This window comes from Pteropus alecto, unplaced genomic scaffold, assembly GCF_000325575.1.
Source record: "Pteropus alecto unplaced genomic scaffold, ASM32557v1 scaffold21, whole genome shotgun sequence".
In the NCBI taxonomy this organism is placed as follows: Eukaryota; Metazoa; Chordata; class Mammalia; order Chiroptera; family Pteropodidae; genus Pteropus; species Pteropus alecto.
The window spans coordinates 7,766,394-7,779,521 of NW_006436282.1; the positions used below are offsets into that span (position 1 = coordinate 7,766,394).

The following is a 13,128-nucleotide window of genomic DNA, read 5'->3' on the forward strand; positions in this document are numbered from 1 at the left end:
GTTATCTACCGAGAGATCAGATCAATGATTTGTGTACTACATCCCTTTGCAGCCACTCCCATTATATTCTCCATCAGTAATACTTGACAAAGATGGGTATTTGGTATGAAAACTTTTACCATATCATTTAAGTAAATTCCCATAAAGTAATTTAAAGTCATGGGAAGTTAGAAATTAGAGTCTTAAAGTGATAGGAAAAAAAAGTGATGTGTTATATTAGGATACATAATAGTTTCATAGAGAGATGATTTGAGTTACAAAATTGAACTACTACTGACTTATTTATTTCACTAGAAAATTAAAAAGGATGTCTGTTTAAGAGGTATTCTGGATATCCAGTAGTAAGACATTTTAACATTCTACTACTTTTTTCCTGTTACATTTAGTGTATCTCTTTATTTCTGTCTGTCTGTCTGTCTGTCTGTCTATCTCTCTATCTGTCTGTCTGTCTGTGTCTGTCTGTCTGTCTGTCTGTCTATCTATCTATCTATCTATCATCTATCTATCATCTATCTAAACATATGTGTCTAATAAAAAGAAATCTGTTTAGGCATCAAAGAATAGGAAAGAAGAAATAGATAACTATGTATCAGGTGAGTAAATGTCTAAAAAACATCAAAAACAAAAGTACTAGATAAATGCTGGATGGGTTTAACACCAATTTTCCTCTTTGTTGGATAGTAATGCCATCTCTCTCTTTGACTGTTAGGGAAACAGCAAGAGTTAGCTACTGCTGTTGCACTGAATGCAGGGTTTACACATGTATTAGTTGGCAGGCAATCAATTCATTGTTAAAATGCTAGCCAGCTTTTCTCAGGTCTATTATTTAATCCTAGTGTATCCATAGGGATGGATAAAAAGGGATATGAATTGTTTAATCCAATTCCTGCAGACTAGCACTGTTCTCCCTGAAGACAGCATTTGCTAGAATGTTATGATTTAAATTCCTAATTGTCATTGCAGTATTCAACATAATATTTGTACATCAGAATAAATTTATCTAGTTTCCTAGATACTTAAAATTAGTTATTTGTCAGATTTTTACTCACATTTCCTTAAAGAAATAAAAGACCTTGTTTATACCTTTGTCATGTGGTCATGTGAACTATTTTAAAATTGGTCTTGTATGATTTGGGTTTAGCTTTCAAAAAGCTCTTAGAGCTATTCACTGTATATTTCATTCCAACCCAGGAGGGCATTTATATGTGCATTTGCAGGAAAAGTGACATATTAATCAACTAGAAATAGATCACAGAAAGCTCTCCAGCCAGTATTATGACTATAATAATGTTCATTAATAATAATGATATTTTTATAATGATTATATCACTTCGATGTTATTAGTTTCAAAAACAGATTGATTCAGGTATAAAATTTCTAATTAAATCTGAAGAATGAATAGACTAAGTTATGTTATAAGATGATAGTGAGAGAAGTTTATTAACTAAACAACTTGTTTTCAGTATATTTGGGAACTCTGTTCACATGGACAGAGACATAAATAACTTAAATTAGGTTCACATAATAAGATATCAAATGGATTAAAATATTTTAATCTCAACTTTTCTCTTAGGAGTTAGAACAATCTAATACGGGCTTATAATAACCCCAGGAGGTGCGGACAGAAGTTGTAGTCACCATGTCTACTGAACCCTAATGAAGTTAAAGCTCCTCCTGTGTGTTCTAAATCTATCGAGGCTTCTGCTTGTCTTAGTTCGTGTTTAACCCAGAGGACCTCAGATGCAGTAGGAGTCAAAACCTGCCAGGAATATGAGTACCCTTTTGATATGGAAATCAGACAAAATAATTACAACATGAAGTTAGCTTCATGAAAACTAAGAAAGGCCAACAACTATTTCCTCGCATTTCGTAAGGTTATATTTAGAAATGATGACACTACTTTTATAAGTAGGAGAATTAGAAGTTACAATTCTCTGTATCTAAAAGATACCAATGGCAGACTCTATTCCTTTGTTTGAATCTAATGTTCTCTCTTACCCTCACCTGAGTACTTAGACTCTCACAGCTGGGTATTAGATCTTAATATCAAAATCTGCTACAAAACCACATGCGATCAATGTTTAACAACAGAGAGAATGAATGATGGATCTTGGCAGGTGTCCCAGGCAATACAAAATTCACATGAAATTACAAAGATGATGAGTAGTCTGATTAAGATTTATTGCCTATATTCACCTTGATTACTTATTGTTCCCCAAGCATTTCTTTCAGAAAAGCCTAATTAGCATACCTTTGGGCTCCAAGCAGAACAAAATACAGGAAATTATGTGTAGAAATCAGTAATGTTGGACAGTGTCTCTTTTCAAGAGGGTGCTTAACAACCACTAAATAGTGCAGCAAAACATCTGCTGGCAATGAGCACAGGTCACTTGGCTCAGCATGAATTGAAATTATGAGGAAAGAATTTACTCACAAAAATATAACACAGCATCTCCTCACCTCTTCACAATATTTCAGGTCAACCGACTTGCCATCACTTCGAACACAATCCAACATTCTTGTTTTAATGCCATTTCCACAAACTGCCTTCTCACTCAGCTGACATGTACTCCAGTCTGAAAGGAAGGGGGCCCATCAGAACAGAAGGCCATGTATAAAACAGATTTCGAATGAAACTCTGATGACCTGAATCCCACATTTAATTCACAACTGCTTCCTAAGCCCCACAATCAATCATCCCACATGCAGAGCATATGGGTCCCAGCTTTGAACATATCAGGAGTTAAATGGAATTGCTGGGGTTGCACTTAGCTACAGGGATTATTCTAGAAGGCAGATGTCTACTTGACAATCTTGATGGCCATTTGGAGATATTGTAAAAATGGCTTTGGCCTGCAATCAAGTGTGACTTAAAATCTTTTTCCCTAATATAAACATAAATTTTAATTTAACATTATTTTTGTTTTAGCAAAATAATAATTTTAATGGATGGTACTTTAACCGTGTTATAGTCAAATAACATTGTATTTCACTTAGTGTCCCTATTTAGAATGTTTTAAAATGTACACTTATTTATTTTAAAATCACTCTGGCCATATTTATTTAATTCTCTTATTTTATGTCTTTTGCAAAAAAAATTATTTCATCTTTCTTTTTAGAGTAACATAGCATGGCCCAGAGAACAGTGATTTCCTTGTGTCATCAAAGAAAAATAAAGAGAAAAAACAAAAGAAACAAAAGCCAATATGACTGCTGCATATCATTGTACAATTTCTGGAGTCTATTTCAATGTGAAAATTATTTGGAAAAAATTCCAAAACAAGCTTCAGTGTTGCCTCAAATCATATAAACCAACAAACTCTCTTCTTTTCTAGAGTATGTGCCTTGATGGTATGAGGGAAAAAAAATGACTTTATAACAAGCCTTTTTTTTAATAAAAAAATATACCCTTCTATCCATTTTTATCTGTACCTTTAATAATATTAAAATGGTTGTATTTTCTTTATATGCTTTTTGACAAGCTTAAGACTGCTGATGTTTTTACTCCAGATCAATCATGCTTATAAACAACCCCACACAAAGAATTATTGTTCTAGTATATTATAGCAATTATACCTCTGAAGAAGAAAGACATTTTTCAATAAACCTAATACCCCTGGGAAAGGTATATTTATTTGCACCTCTCCAAAGTGAGAGGATGTCTTAAATAGGACTACTTATACTATTCACAATCCGCCTGAAGGGCTAATGTTTGTGTGATATTTTCATTATCTTTATCGTGATGTTTATTAAAAAAATAAAACAGGTAAATATTTCTGTCACATAATAAAGAATAAGTTATTTCTGGGAGAGGAAGCAGCATGCCCAAAAGGTACACAGATGGAGATGAACAATACTTATGGAACACTGCTGAGCTGACATACACAAGTTTGGCCTTCAACTCCGTGATGACACGACTGTGCACGTACCTGTTACATTATAATCGTAGTGGAAGCAGTTTTTGTTCAGGTTACAGGGTTCCTTCTCAACAGCATTAGGGCAGACTCTTCCTTCATCAGCAGGTTGCCTGATGGGATCAGCAGACCTTTGCCGGAAACCGCTTTGATTGCAAGGCTGACAAAGAATAATACAACTGCTCAGAAAGGTGAGCCAAACAAGAGCTAACATGTTAGGAAGAGTGCTGGAGCAGGAGTGAAGACATTGGGGCCACTGGCTAACTTGAACCATCTCATTATACTTCAGTTTCTTCATCTATAAGATCAAGATCTTGAGTGAGTTTCTGATGTCCCATCTAGCTATAAGATTCTTAAGAGTCTATGTGTCAAATACTAATAGATAACATCACATCGCATGTATGCAAATATACATTTGATCATATTAATTACTGTAGATCACTAACAGGAATCTATCTATCATCTACCTATCATCTATCTATCTATCTATCTATCTATCTATCTATCTATCTATCTATCATCATCATCATCATTGTTGTCATCATCTATCATCTGTCTGTCAGTCATCTAATCTATCTAATTTAGTCTCTTGGACTCAAAAAACTATTTTAAGGGTAACTTTAAATAACTAGCTGTTAGTGACCTTTATTTTCCTAAAATGCACATACAAATGCACACAAATGCAATTTATCACATAAATATATGCCATAAAAGGCTTTCCATCCTCCTCCTGGTACAGTCTTGTTCTAAAAGCACTTAATGTCTAAGAACAGGAGCAGTAATTTCAAATCTGATATTATAGAATGAGAATAGAAAATCACTTTCGTACCCTCGTGAAACTGTTGATTCTTTATTACAATTTAGTCTGTATCCAAGTCAATTGCCAGTCCTATTTTGCTCCTGCTGTATCATTTGGCTGCTAATCAGCACCTTCAGTAATGTTAATACTAAGAAAGAAAATTAATTTTTCCTTGAAAACATGCATCATAAATTCTTTGATAATGTCTTATACTGTATTTCAGCAAATTAATTCCACATTACAGGTATATTCCCCATGCTTTCGATGCCATATTAAAACGTACAGTTTTACAAGGTACCCAGGGGTGAACCCAATTTTCTACATCATCAGCCAGTTCTGTTTCAAATGACTCTCTTCCCAGGGTACCATGGAAGAGCCCCTACAGACTGTTGAATTCTAGAAGCTCTGTGTAATTTGAAACTCTCAGCTGGCTTCCCAGGACTAGAGACACAGAGTCAGTATGTGGAAAGAGATTCATTGATGCACAGCTTTCTTCCTTTTACTGTGATTCTTTCCAGGATCTTTTGCGTTTTAGTGTCAATACTCTTGCTGCAGAACCCCCACCGTGTGAAAGATTATTCCTACAATTTAAATAAAATGGATTGGGCAAAAAGCACGGATGACAATAACCTGACACCATTAAAGTTCCTTTACCAGAGTTTCATTCTTCATCCCTTTACCTGGAGGGAATCATTATCACCACTGCAGTTCTTAACCTGCTGTGTATTTATAAGCCAGTCTGAAGGCATTTTGTGCTGAGTTAGGAGGATGGTGGAAGAGGGGTATGAAGCTTGCAAGAGATCAAGCTGTTTTAGTGTGCGTCAAAACATTGCTGACTTTAAATGGCATACTCCTAGAACGAAGTAGTCAATAAACAGACAAACAAACAAAAACACACTTTCCTCTGATAACTAATTTGGTAGCTAATTTAGTGACTAAGATTTTCTTAATAATATTCTTAAAGCTTTAGTGGTAAGGAATTAAACAAACTGTAATTATAAATGGCTAATCATCTCACCAAAGTGCATCGAGTCCATGGACCCCATTCAGATATCACACAGTCCTCAGGACATGGTAATTTGCATTCTCTAGAGCCCAGGGGCATCTCCTCTGGGTCGCAGAGGTAATCCTCCACATGGTCAGCGGGGCCATCTGCTGTGTTCTGCATGCATCTAGAAAAAAAACATACCCATCGGTGAAGGAACCAGGACAGTTAGAACAATGGCCAACCCATAGGATAGCTGATTACTCTTAAGATACTATCATGGGATTGGGAGGTGGAAAGCTTCAGATCTAATGAATAAAATTCTTCAAATATGAAAACAAAAGGATCTCTGCCTCCCATAAATACTTGTAGAGTTTCAGTATAATTTTTAAATTTATGCTTGTGTGTCTGTATCATTGCAACCTTTAAAAATAATAACCACTGTGCGTATGTAAATTGTCTTCCTCTGAAAGGAGAGGGTCATTTACATTCATGCATGATGAAGGAATTAATGAGGAGGGGTCCAAAGAGATTCATAAAGGGGTTGCAATTTTGGAATATGATGCATTTTTTTTCTTCTGAAGAAAATGGTGGATTCTGTAGAGAGCATAGATTCATATATGATGGAAGATGAGGCAAACCAAAATCTCTAGTGAGACATTTCATGAAGTGTTTTTGAAAGTAACTGATGGCATTTGTCAAATTATTTTGTCATTTAAAAAGTTATTTAGCCTCCCATCTGCTGGTAACCTTAAAAGTAAGCCAGAAGTGAAGAGACAATTATAATAGGACTAGCACAAATTCTCTGCGAGCGGTTGTTTGGGTCTGCCTACATCTTGACCTTTGTTATTCTTAGTTTTCTCTTTAACAGAACAAATTCAAACATTTTAATACATTTCATTTTATTGTAAGCAGTCATGAAAGGCTCTTTACTCCTCTCTTGGGCATTTAATTAATGCAGCTACTATCAGCCTTCACCTTTACCATAGTTAATAATCTCTCTGGACACTTTTCTACTAGAAGAACAAAACCATCCCTCATTTACGACTACAAGAAGGTCAACCAGATTAATGGTTTTAGGAAGAGAATTGCATTCTAGAAGATGAAGAGGAAAGTTTGACTCTTAAGTCTCTCAAACCTGTTTTAAACTGTTTTAAACTGTCACTTGAACAACATTACTAATTATACCTGCAATTTCAACTTTTTTTCCAGAAATTTGCAATCAGTAGGGACAATGCATCATCAGGTATCTACTCTGCAGAATAACCTTTCCATACAGTGCTGCTGAATTTAGGAGAAATGTCTTTTTCCTGTAAAATGCATTTAAAAACTGTGCTGTTGGTCATGCCTTAATTGGGTTTGCAGCCTGAAAAAATATCTATACAAATACTCACCTCTTCATTTTTTTTTTGGTAAATTAGATAAATACATAAAAGAGCAATCACGAAAATCCACAAAGGTAGATATTTATTTGGTTTCATTGTTGAAAGAAAAAAATAAATGATAAACTTTGGGGGGAGAATTTTAGTTTCCCAGGAAAATGTTCCACTTTCAACGGCATTTTAAAAATGCTCTATTGATAGCAGCTTTGAGAGGACATGGAATAGAATGGACAGTTCAATGCTTAAAGTTGGATTTGCTAAGAAAAGACTGCATTCATGGTAGGTATTGAAACAATGTACAAGGATTAACTTGCTAAATTACCTATTGATTTAGAGTTAAGGACAGATATTCAATACTCTATTATGTAGTTATGCACATAAAACTTTATTTTCAAAGTTTTTTATTTTCAAAATTTTTCTATTCTTTAATTTTTAATATACAAGTAATATATTCATTTTAGAAAAATCAGAAGAAAAAATAAAATTTCACATAATTCTATCAGAATAACCACTCTTAACAGACTTTTATACTTAAACATATATTCTCATTTCATTAAATAGGAGCAAACTTTACCTACTATTTATACCATTTAAGAAAAAAGCAATGATTCATTATGGACATATTGTGTTATTAACTATACCTTTAAGATATAATTTTTAATGACTACATTTGAATTCCATCATTTGAATGTGCCACAACTGCTAAAACAAAAACTCTTATTGTTGATATTTCAGATTATTTATGTTTTATTTATTTTATTTGTTATTAATGATTTCTTTTTATCACTCTAGAATACAAAATATATTGAATCAAGTTTTGGGCCCAAAGGAAGGCACTTTCACTTCATTTACTTTCTTTGAATTCTTACCCTTTCTTCCTCTCCATAAGTAAAGAAATTATGCTGTGAGAAAATTGAGCTGTATTAGAAAACACGGTGTAGAACCTAGCTGGAGGCCAAGGGTGGGGCCAGAGGCCCACCACAGGTGTAGCAATAGGGGGTGCATTATCTGCAGAGAATTCAGAAACAACAATAAGAATAACTGAATCAGTCTGGTTTTTATTCTTACGATGTGCTGGCAATTTTTTTAAAAAGTCAGTGAAAAATATATCTTCCCATCAGGGCAAATTATTTCTATCATTAAGTCTTTGATGCGTCATACCATCTAAAAAGAGAAAGAATGAGATCAGGCATATTGAATCCTCCTGTCTTATAGACATCTATCCTAAAATGTCACCTAATGCTTGCATCTAAGCAGGGCATTTTGACCTTAATCAGCAGAAGATAAGGTAATAGAGGTATACTACTCAATCAATAAACATTATTACATGATCAGAGATCACAATCAATACTGACCTTCTCTTTTCTCTATTTGCATTAAAGATGTTTACTGGAAAAAAAAAATAAGTTGATTTGGAAAGTTACTTTGTTTAGGATGTATTTGGATGTGTTGACAGTATCTGTTCACAGAGCAAGATGAAACATGTACATAGATAGCTGAGGGGAAAGCTGAAAGAACAGTAGTTTATTATAATTTTATTTTATTAACCCCCCCCAAACAAAACAAAACAAAACAAAACAAAAAACAACCTGACCAAATTCTTAATATAAGAAAAATATTTTAAATTTTAAAGAGAAATTTTAAATTTTGAAGAAGGGTATAAGACAAAATCTCTGTCTTTTTCTTCCCTCTTTCCTTATCAACTTATAACTTCTCTCTCCCTGATCCACCTTTTTAAGTTCCTTAGAAAAACAACTTGAGACTTAATGATAGGCTTTTAAAATAAGAAACAGAGATTATTGTTATCAAAAGCAAAGTTATATGTAATGTACCAAAGTTTTAAGATACAAATGTTAATTTATTCTAGTTTCCTACTGAAACAGATTAAAAAATATCAATCTTAAACTCATGAAAAGTTAAGTTATGGGTGAGAATGAGCTTCACAACATTAGTTGTCAAGTTCTAGATGTTTTTATATTTGTCTTTACTGTTTATTTCTCAATAGGGTTAGAAAAAACTGGTATAGTTAAAAAGAGTGACAAGAGACTTGGGTTTGAATGCCAACTGCATCACTTTACTAGATGCATGTTACTATATGTGTGTAAATTAGTACTTGCGAATCTACAAAGTGAGATAATAAAACCTCATATACCTAGGTTCTAGAACCCTTAAGGATCATATGCAGATGCTGTAGAGAAAATTTAATGAGTATCAAACTTGTATTACATGTTAGGGAATTTCTATGAATATGACAGGGTCTCAGTTTGGACAAACTTATAGGGTGTAATAAGAATGACAGACATGTAAAAGGATCTTTTCGAAATGCTGAAGGGTATATGGGGTATCAGAGAACAATGCTGCTCAACAGAACTTTCTGTGAGGATGGAAACTGTCTGATAGCACTTGTGCCTACTGAGCACTTGAAATATGGCTAGCGTTAACTGAGAAAATGCATTTTCAATTTTATTTAATTTTAATTAGTTTAAATTTAATGTGAAAATAGCCACATGTGTGTAGTGGCCACTTTACTGGACAGTGTGGCCATAGAAGAAATGAAAGACACTAGCCAGCAGAGATTTTTGGCAAGGCTTTCTGGAGCAGATGAGAGTATTCGCAGTTGACCAGTTTGTATAAAACAGCAAGAGTTTATAACAGATTATCTCTAAAATGCAATTAGATATATATTTGGCCTTTAAAGAAAAAGTTAATGGGTTAGAAAATTTGCATTAGTTCAGCTCAAATTCAACATGAGACTCTTTCTCTGCAAGAAAAGCGCTTGAAGCAAAGCTTTCTAAATCAGAAGGCCTGGTATGATAAACTGCTGCTGGAAGCAGATCCCCTTAGAATGTTCCATGAACATAGATCCCCTAAAGATAAAACTAAAGACAATTTTATTTAGGGGTCAGGAGAGGAGTGAACGCTCATACTGACGAGTGTGCAGCTGGGAGGTGTTGCATGCTTTGCTTCTCTGTGTAATTTGGCTTGGCCTTACCTCACTTTTCGGGTTTGTACGCCCTCTCCGCAGTTATCTCGCATGTTCACAAAGGTCACCTTGCAGATGCTCCATGGCTCTGTGACCCATAGGTACTGGTTGCAGTCACTGTGGCAAGGGACGACTTCATATACCTGAAACACACACTATTCTCAATGATCTCATCTCAGGTGAGAGTGAGTGGGAAGACTTTACATCTTAATAATCATTATATTCTTATTTTAGTTACTTCTATTTCTCTCCTTTGTTGTTCATTATTCTAAAATTGAAATATAGAGACACTGCTTGAGCGTGTAAGTGCTAAAGGGCAAGGCTAGCTGTGTCGTATTCCATTGCTCCATTATTACGCTGCAGTTGTAGATCTGACCTGCTGCTGGACCACAATGAACACATGACCCACATTCTGGTACTGACCCTTACTACACAGTATTATAGTTTCCCAGGCCATTAGTCTTGCACAGTTTTGTGTGTCTTCAATACTTACCCTAGGGTGCTCATATGTTAGGCATATAATAGAGATTTGTTGAATGAATGAATGAATGAATGAATGAATGAAGCGCTTTAAAGAAGCTGTTTTCAAATAAATATAATTTGGCTTGTTTTCCAAAGGAACATATATAACAGTGAAAACATATTTTTTTGTATGTTCCATTTATGAAACTAAATTAAAAGATTAATAACATGAAATAAAGCCATCTTCAAACAAATCCTCAATCATTTAGGCCTGAAATTGGTCTCATATTACATAGCTACAGCCTAAAGCAGTGAGAGGCACATGAAAGAAAGCAAATTGTGCTCCAGGATCCATAAAGGCTTTCAGCCCCAAGTTTGAGGTGGTTTGTTTGGTTTCAGAATTTTTAGAACAATGAATAATTGTGCTCTTTTCTCAATGATAAGAATGATTAAACAAAGGAAATAAATGGACCATAATCCACTGCAACAGAGCTGATTTGACCACTGTAGAAAAATTTTCACATGATTTCAAAATCTATAATAATGCAACTCTATTTCTTATTTTCCATACATTCTCTTTCTCTCTTTCTCTCTTTTGCATATGAAATGTCTTATGTAACTCAATCCAGAAAATGTAGATTTAAATAGCCCTTTGGAGCTAGACTTTTGTGCAAATTTTAGTGGACTTCATCCAAATAAAGTGACAAAGTAGACCAATTCCAAATAGCAAAAAAAAAAAAAGAAAAAAGAAAAAAAGAAAAAAGCATTGTCAGAGTAAGAATTTATACTTATTGTCATAAGTGATCACATTCATATTAGGAGCTATATTAAAACAACTAAACACACTGGGTAAAAGATTATTTCACAACTTATAGGGAAAGGAAAAACTGAAGGGGAAATGCAGTCTTTCTTAATCGCTAGATGGTCAGCATTTTAACCTCCTATATTGTAGCGAATAAATATCAGTTCAGAGCAATCTCCTGCCACACATTTTCAGCCCACCCTGCACCTTTACTTTCCCTCTGAGAAGCATGAGATCATTAATAAGAAGTGTCATTTCCTTTTCAAGCCTGGTGAAGTAAAACTTGTTCCCCACTCCTGCGCCTTAGGCCCTGATTCTAAAATGAGGAAACACAGGTAGCATGTTCGGAAATAAAAAGAGAACAGCTGCAGAACACAATTTTTTTGGAAAATATGATATTTTCTCCTCCCTGTAAAATATACAAGACAATAGTAGGAAAAAATACATTCCCTGAAACGAGAAGTAAAACAGAAAACAAACAGCCCATGAACTATGAGGTTTAAGAGTTCTTACCTGTGCCTGGAGCAGTTACATTCATCAGGAATAAAAAAAAAGGAGAGAAACAAAGATAAGTAAAATGTCGGTATATTAATGAGAAGAATTTATGTTTTAAGTTTCAAATATTATTATCCATATATAAAAGCTTTTTTTTTTTTTTTTTTGGTAAATGATTAGAACATTTTTCTGAGACCTTGGGAGAGAAAAACCAACCCATTGTTGTTTAAAGATACACAAATGAGTATTGAAAACAGCAGAGTCAAGGAAAATATTAGATGGGCAGGATAAAGACATCTGAGAAAACTGAGTTAACTCTAAAATACTTATAATGGGGAATTGATATACAACTGCAGATATCTTGTAATTCAAATTGTGAATGGATTATTTATCTATAGATTGACTGATGAATCTATCGATCTTCATCTATCCATCTATATTTCCTAGGAAATGTGAATTTGCTTCCGCAATTGGAAAATAGAACTTCAGACATGAGTCAATGTACCACCAAATATTTTGAGGAATGTATAATTGTAGTAGAAATCTGTGTGATTTATAGTTTTCAACATTAATTTTTTGCATATTCTTTACCTTCTTAATATTTTACTAATATATAAATCCCCAGAAGTTTCTTTTTTAAAATGTAGAACATTTATGCTCAAAGTCGAATATTTAGGAATCTATTATTTCTTGTTTTAGCTTTGATTTTTCTGTTGTTTGTGTCTCAGTATACCACCAGCAAGCTGATACCAAGTACCCAGATGTCCTTATCATATTCTACGTTCGGTTGGAGAGTGGCAGATAAATACCTTAGATTAAAGACTTTTCATAGCAATAACAACTTGGCACAAAGTCTTGAATCTCTGCAAATTCTTATTAAAGAAAATGCTGAGGCAAACACAAACACAGTTAATTTTAATTTAAGATCTGATTGGCTGTGTACATACACACATACTAAAGGTATGAGTAAGTGTTGAATTTCTTGTTATTAAAACCATGGATCAAAATTTATTAAGATTTTTAATTTACTATTGGGAATTCAAGATTTCAAAACTTGTAGAAAATATTCTTTTGTATTACAAACATTACATTTCAGGTATTCTGTTTCATTAGGGTCATGGTACTGAATTTTCCTTTTTGGAAATATTCTCTAGGACAGGGAACCTGATTACCAATAGATGGCAGCAGTGCAGTATATTTTTCACTTTTCAGTTGAATTTAAGGGCAAATTCCACTACTTGGGGAAAAATCAAGATTCATTCAGAAAACTTTCTATGAAATTTAATTCTCCACTTGGTTCTTCATA

General features: G+C 33.9%; 1 protein-coding gene across 1 annotated transcript in view; it reads right to left on the minus strand.

Moving 5' to 3' along the window:
* THSD7A (thrombospondin type 1 domain containing 7A) overlaps window positions 1-13,128 on the minus strand; it is a 353,421-nt gene that overhangs the window by 18,829 nt on the left and 321,464 nt on the right. Inside the window, 5 exon segments of the mRNA XM_015589436.1 lie at window positions 2,461-2,576; window positions 3,930-4,074; window positions 5,732-5,885; window positions 10,073-10,206; window positions 11,841-11,846. Coding sequence (XP_015444922.1) covers window positions 2,461-2,576; window positions 3,930-4,074; window positions 5,732-5,885; window positions 10,073-10,206; window positions 11,841-11,846 — 555 coding nt within the window.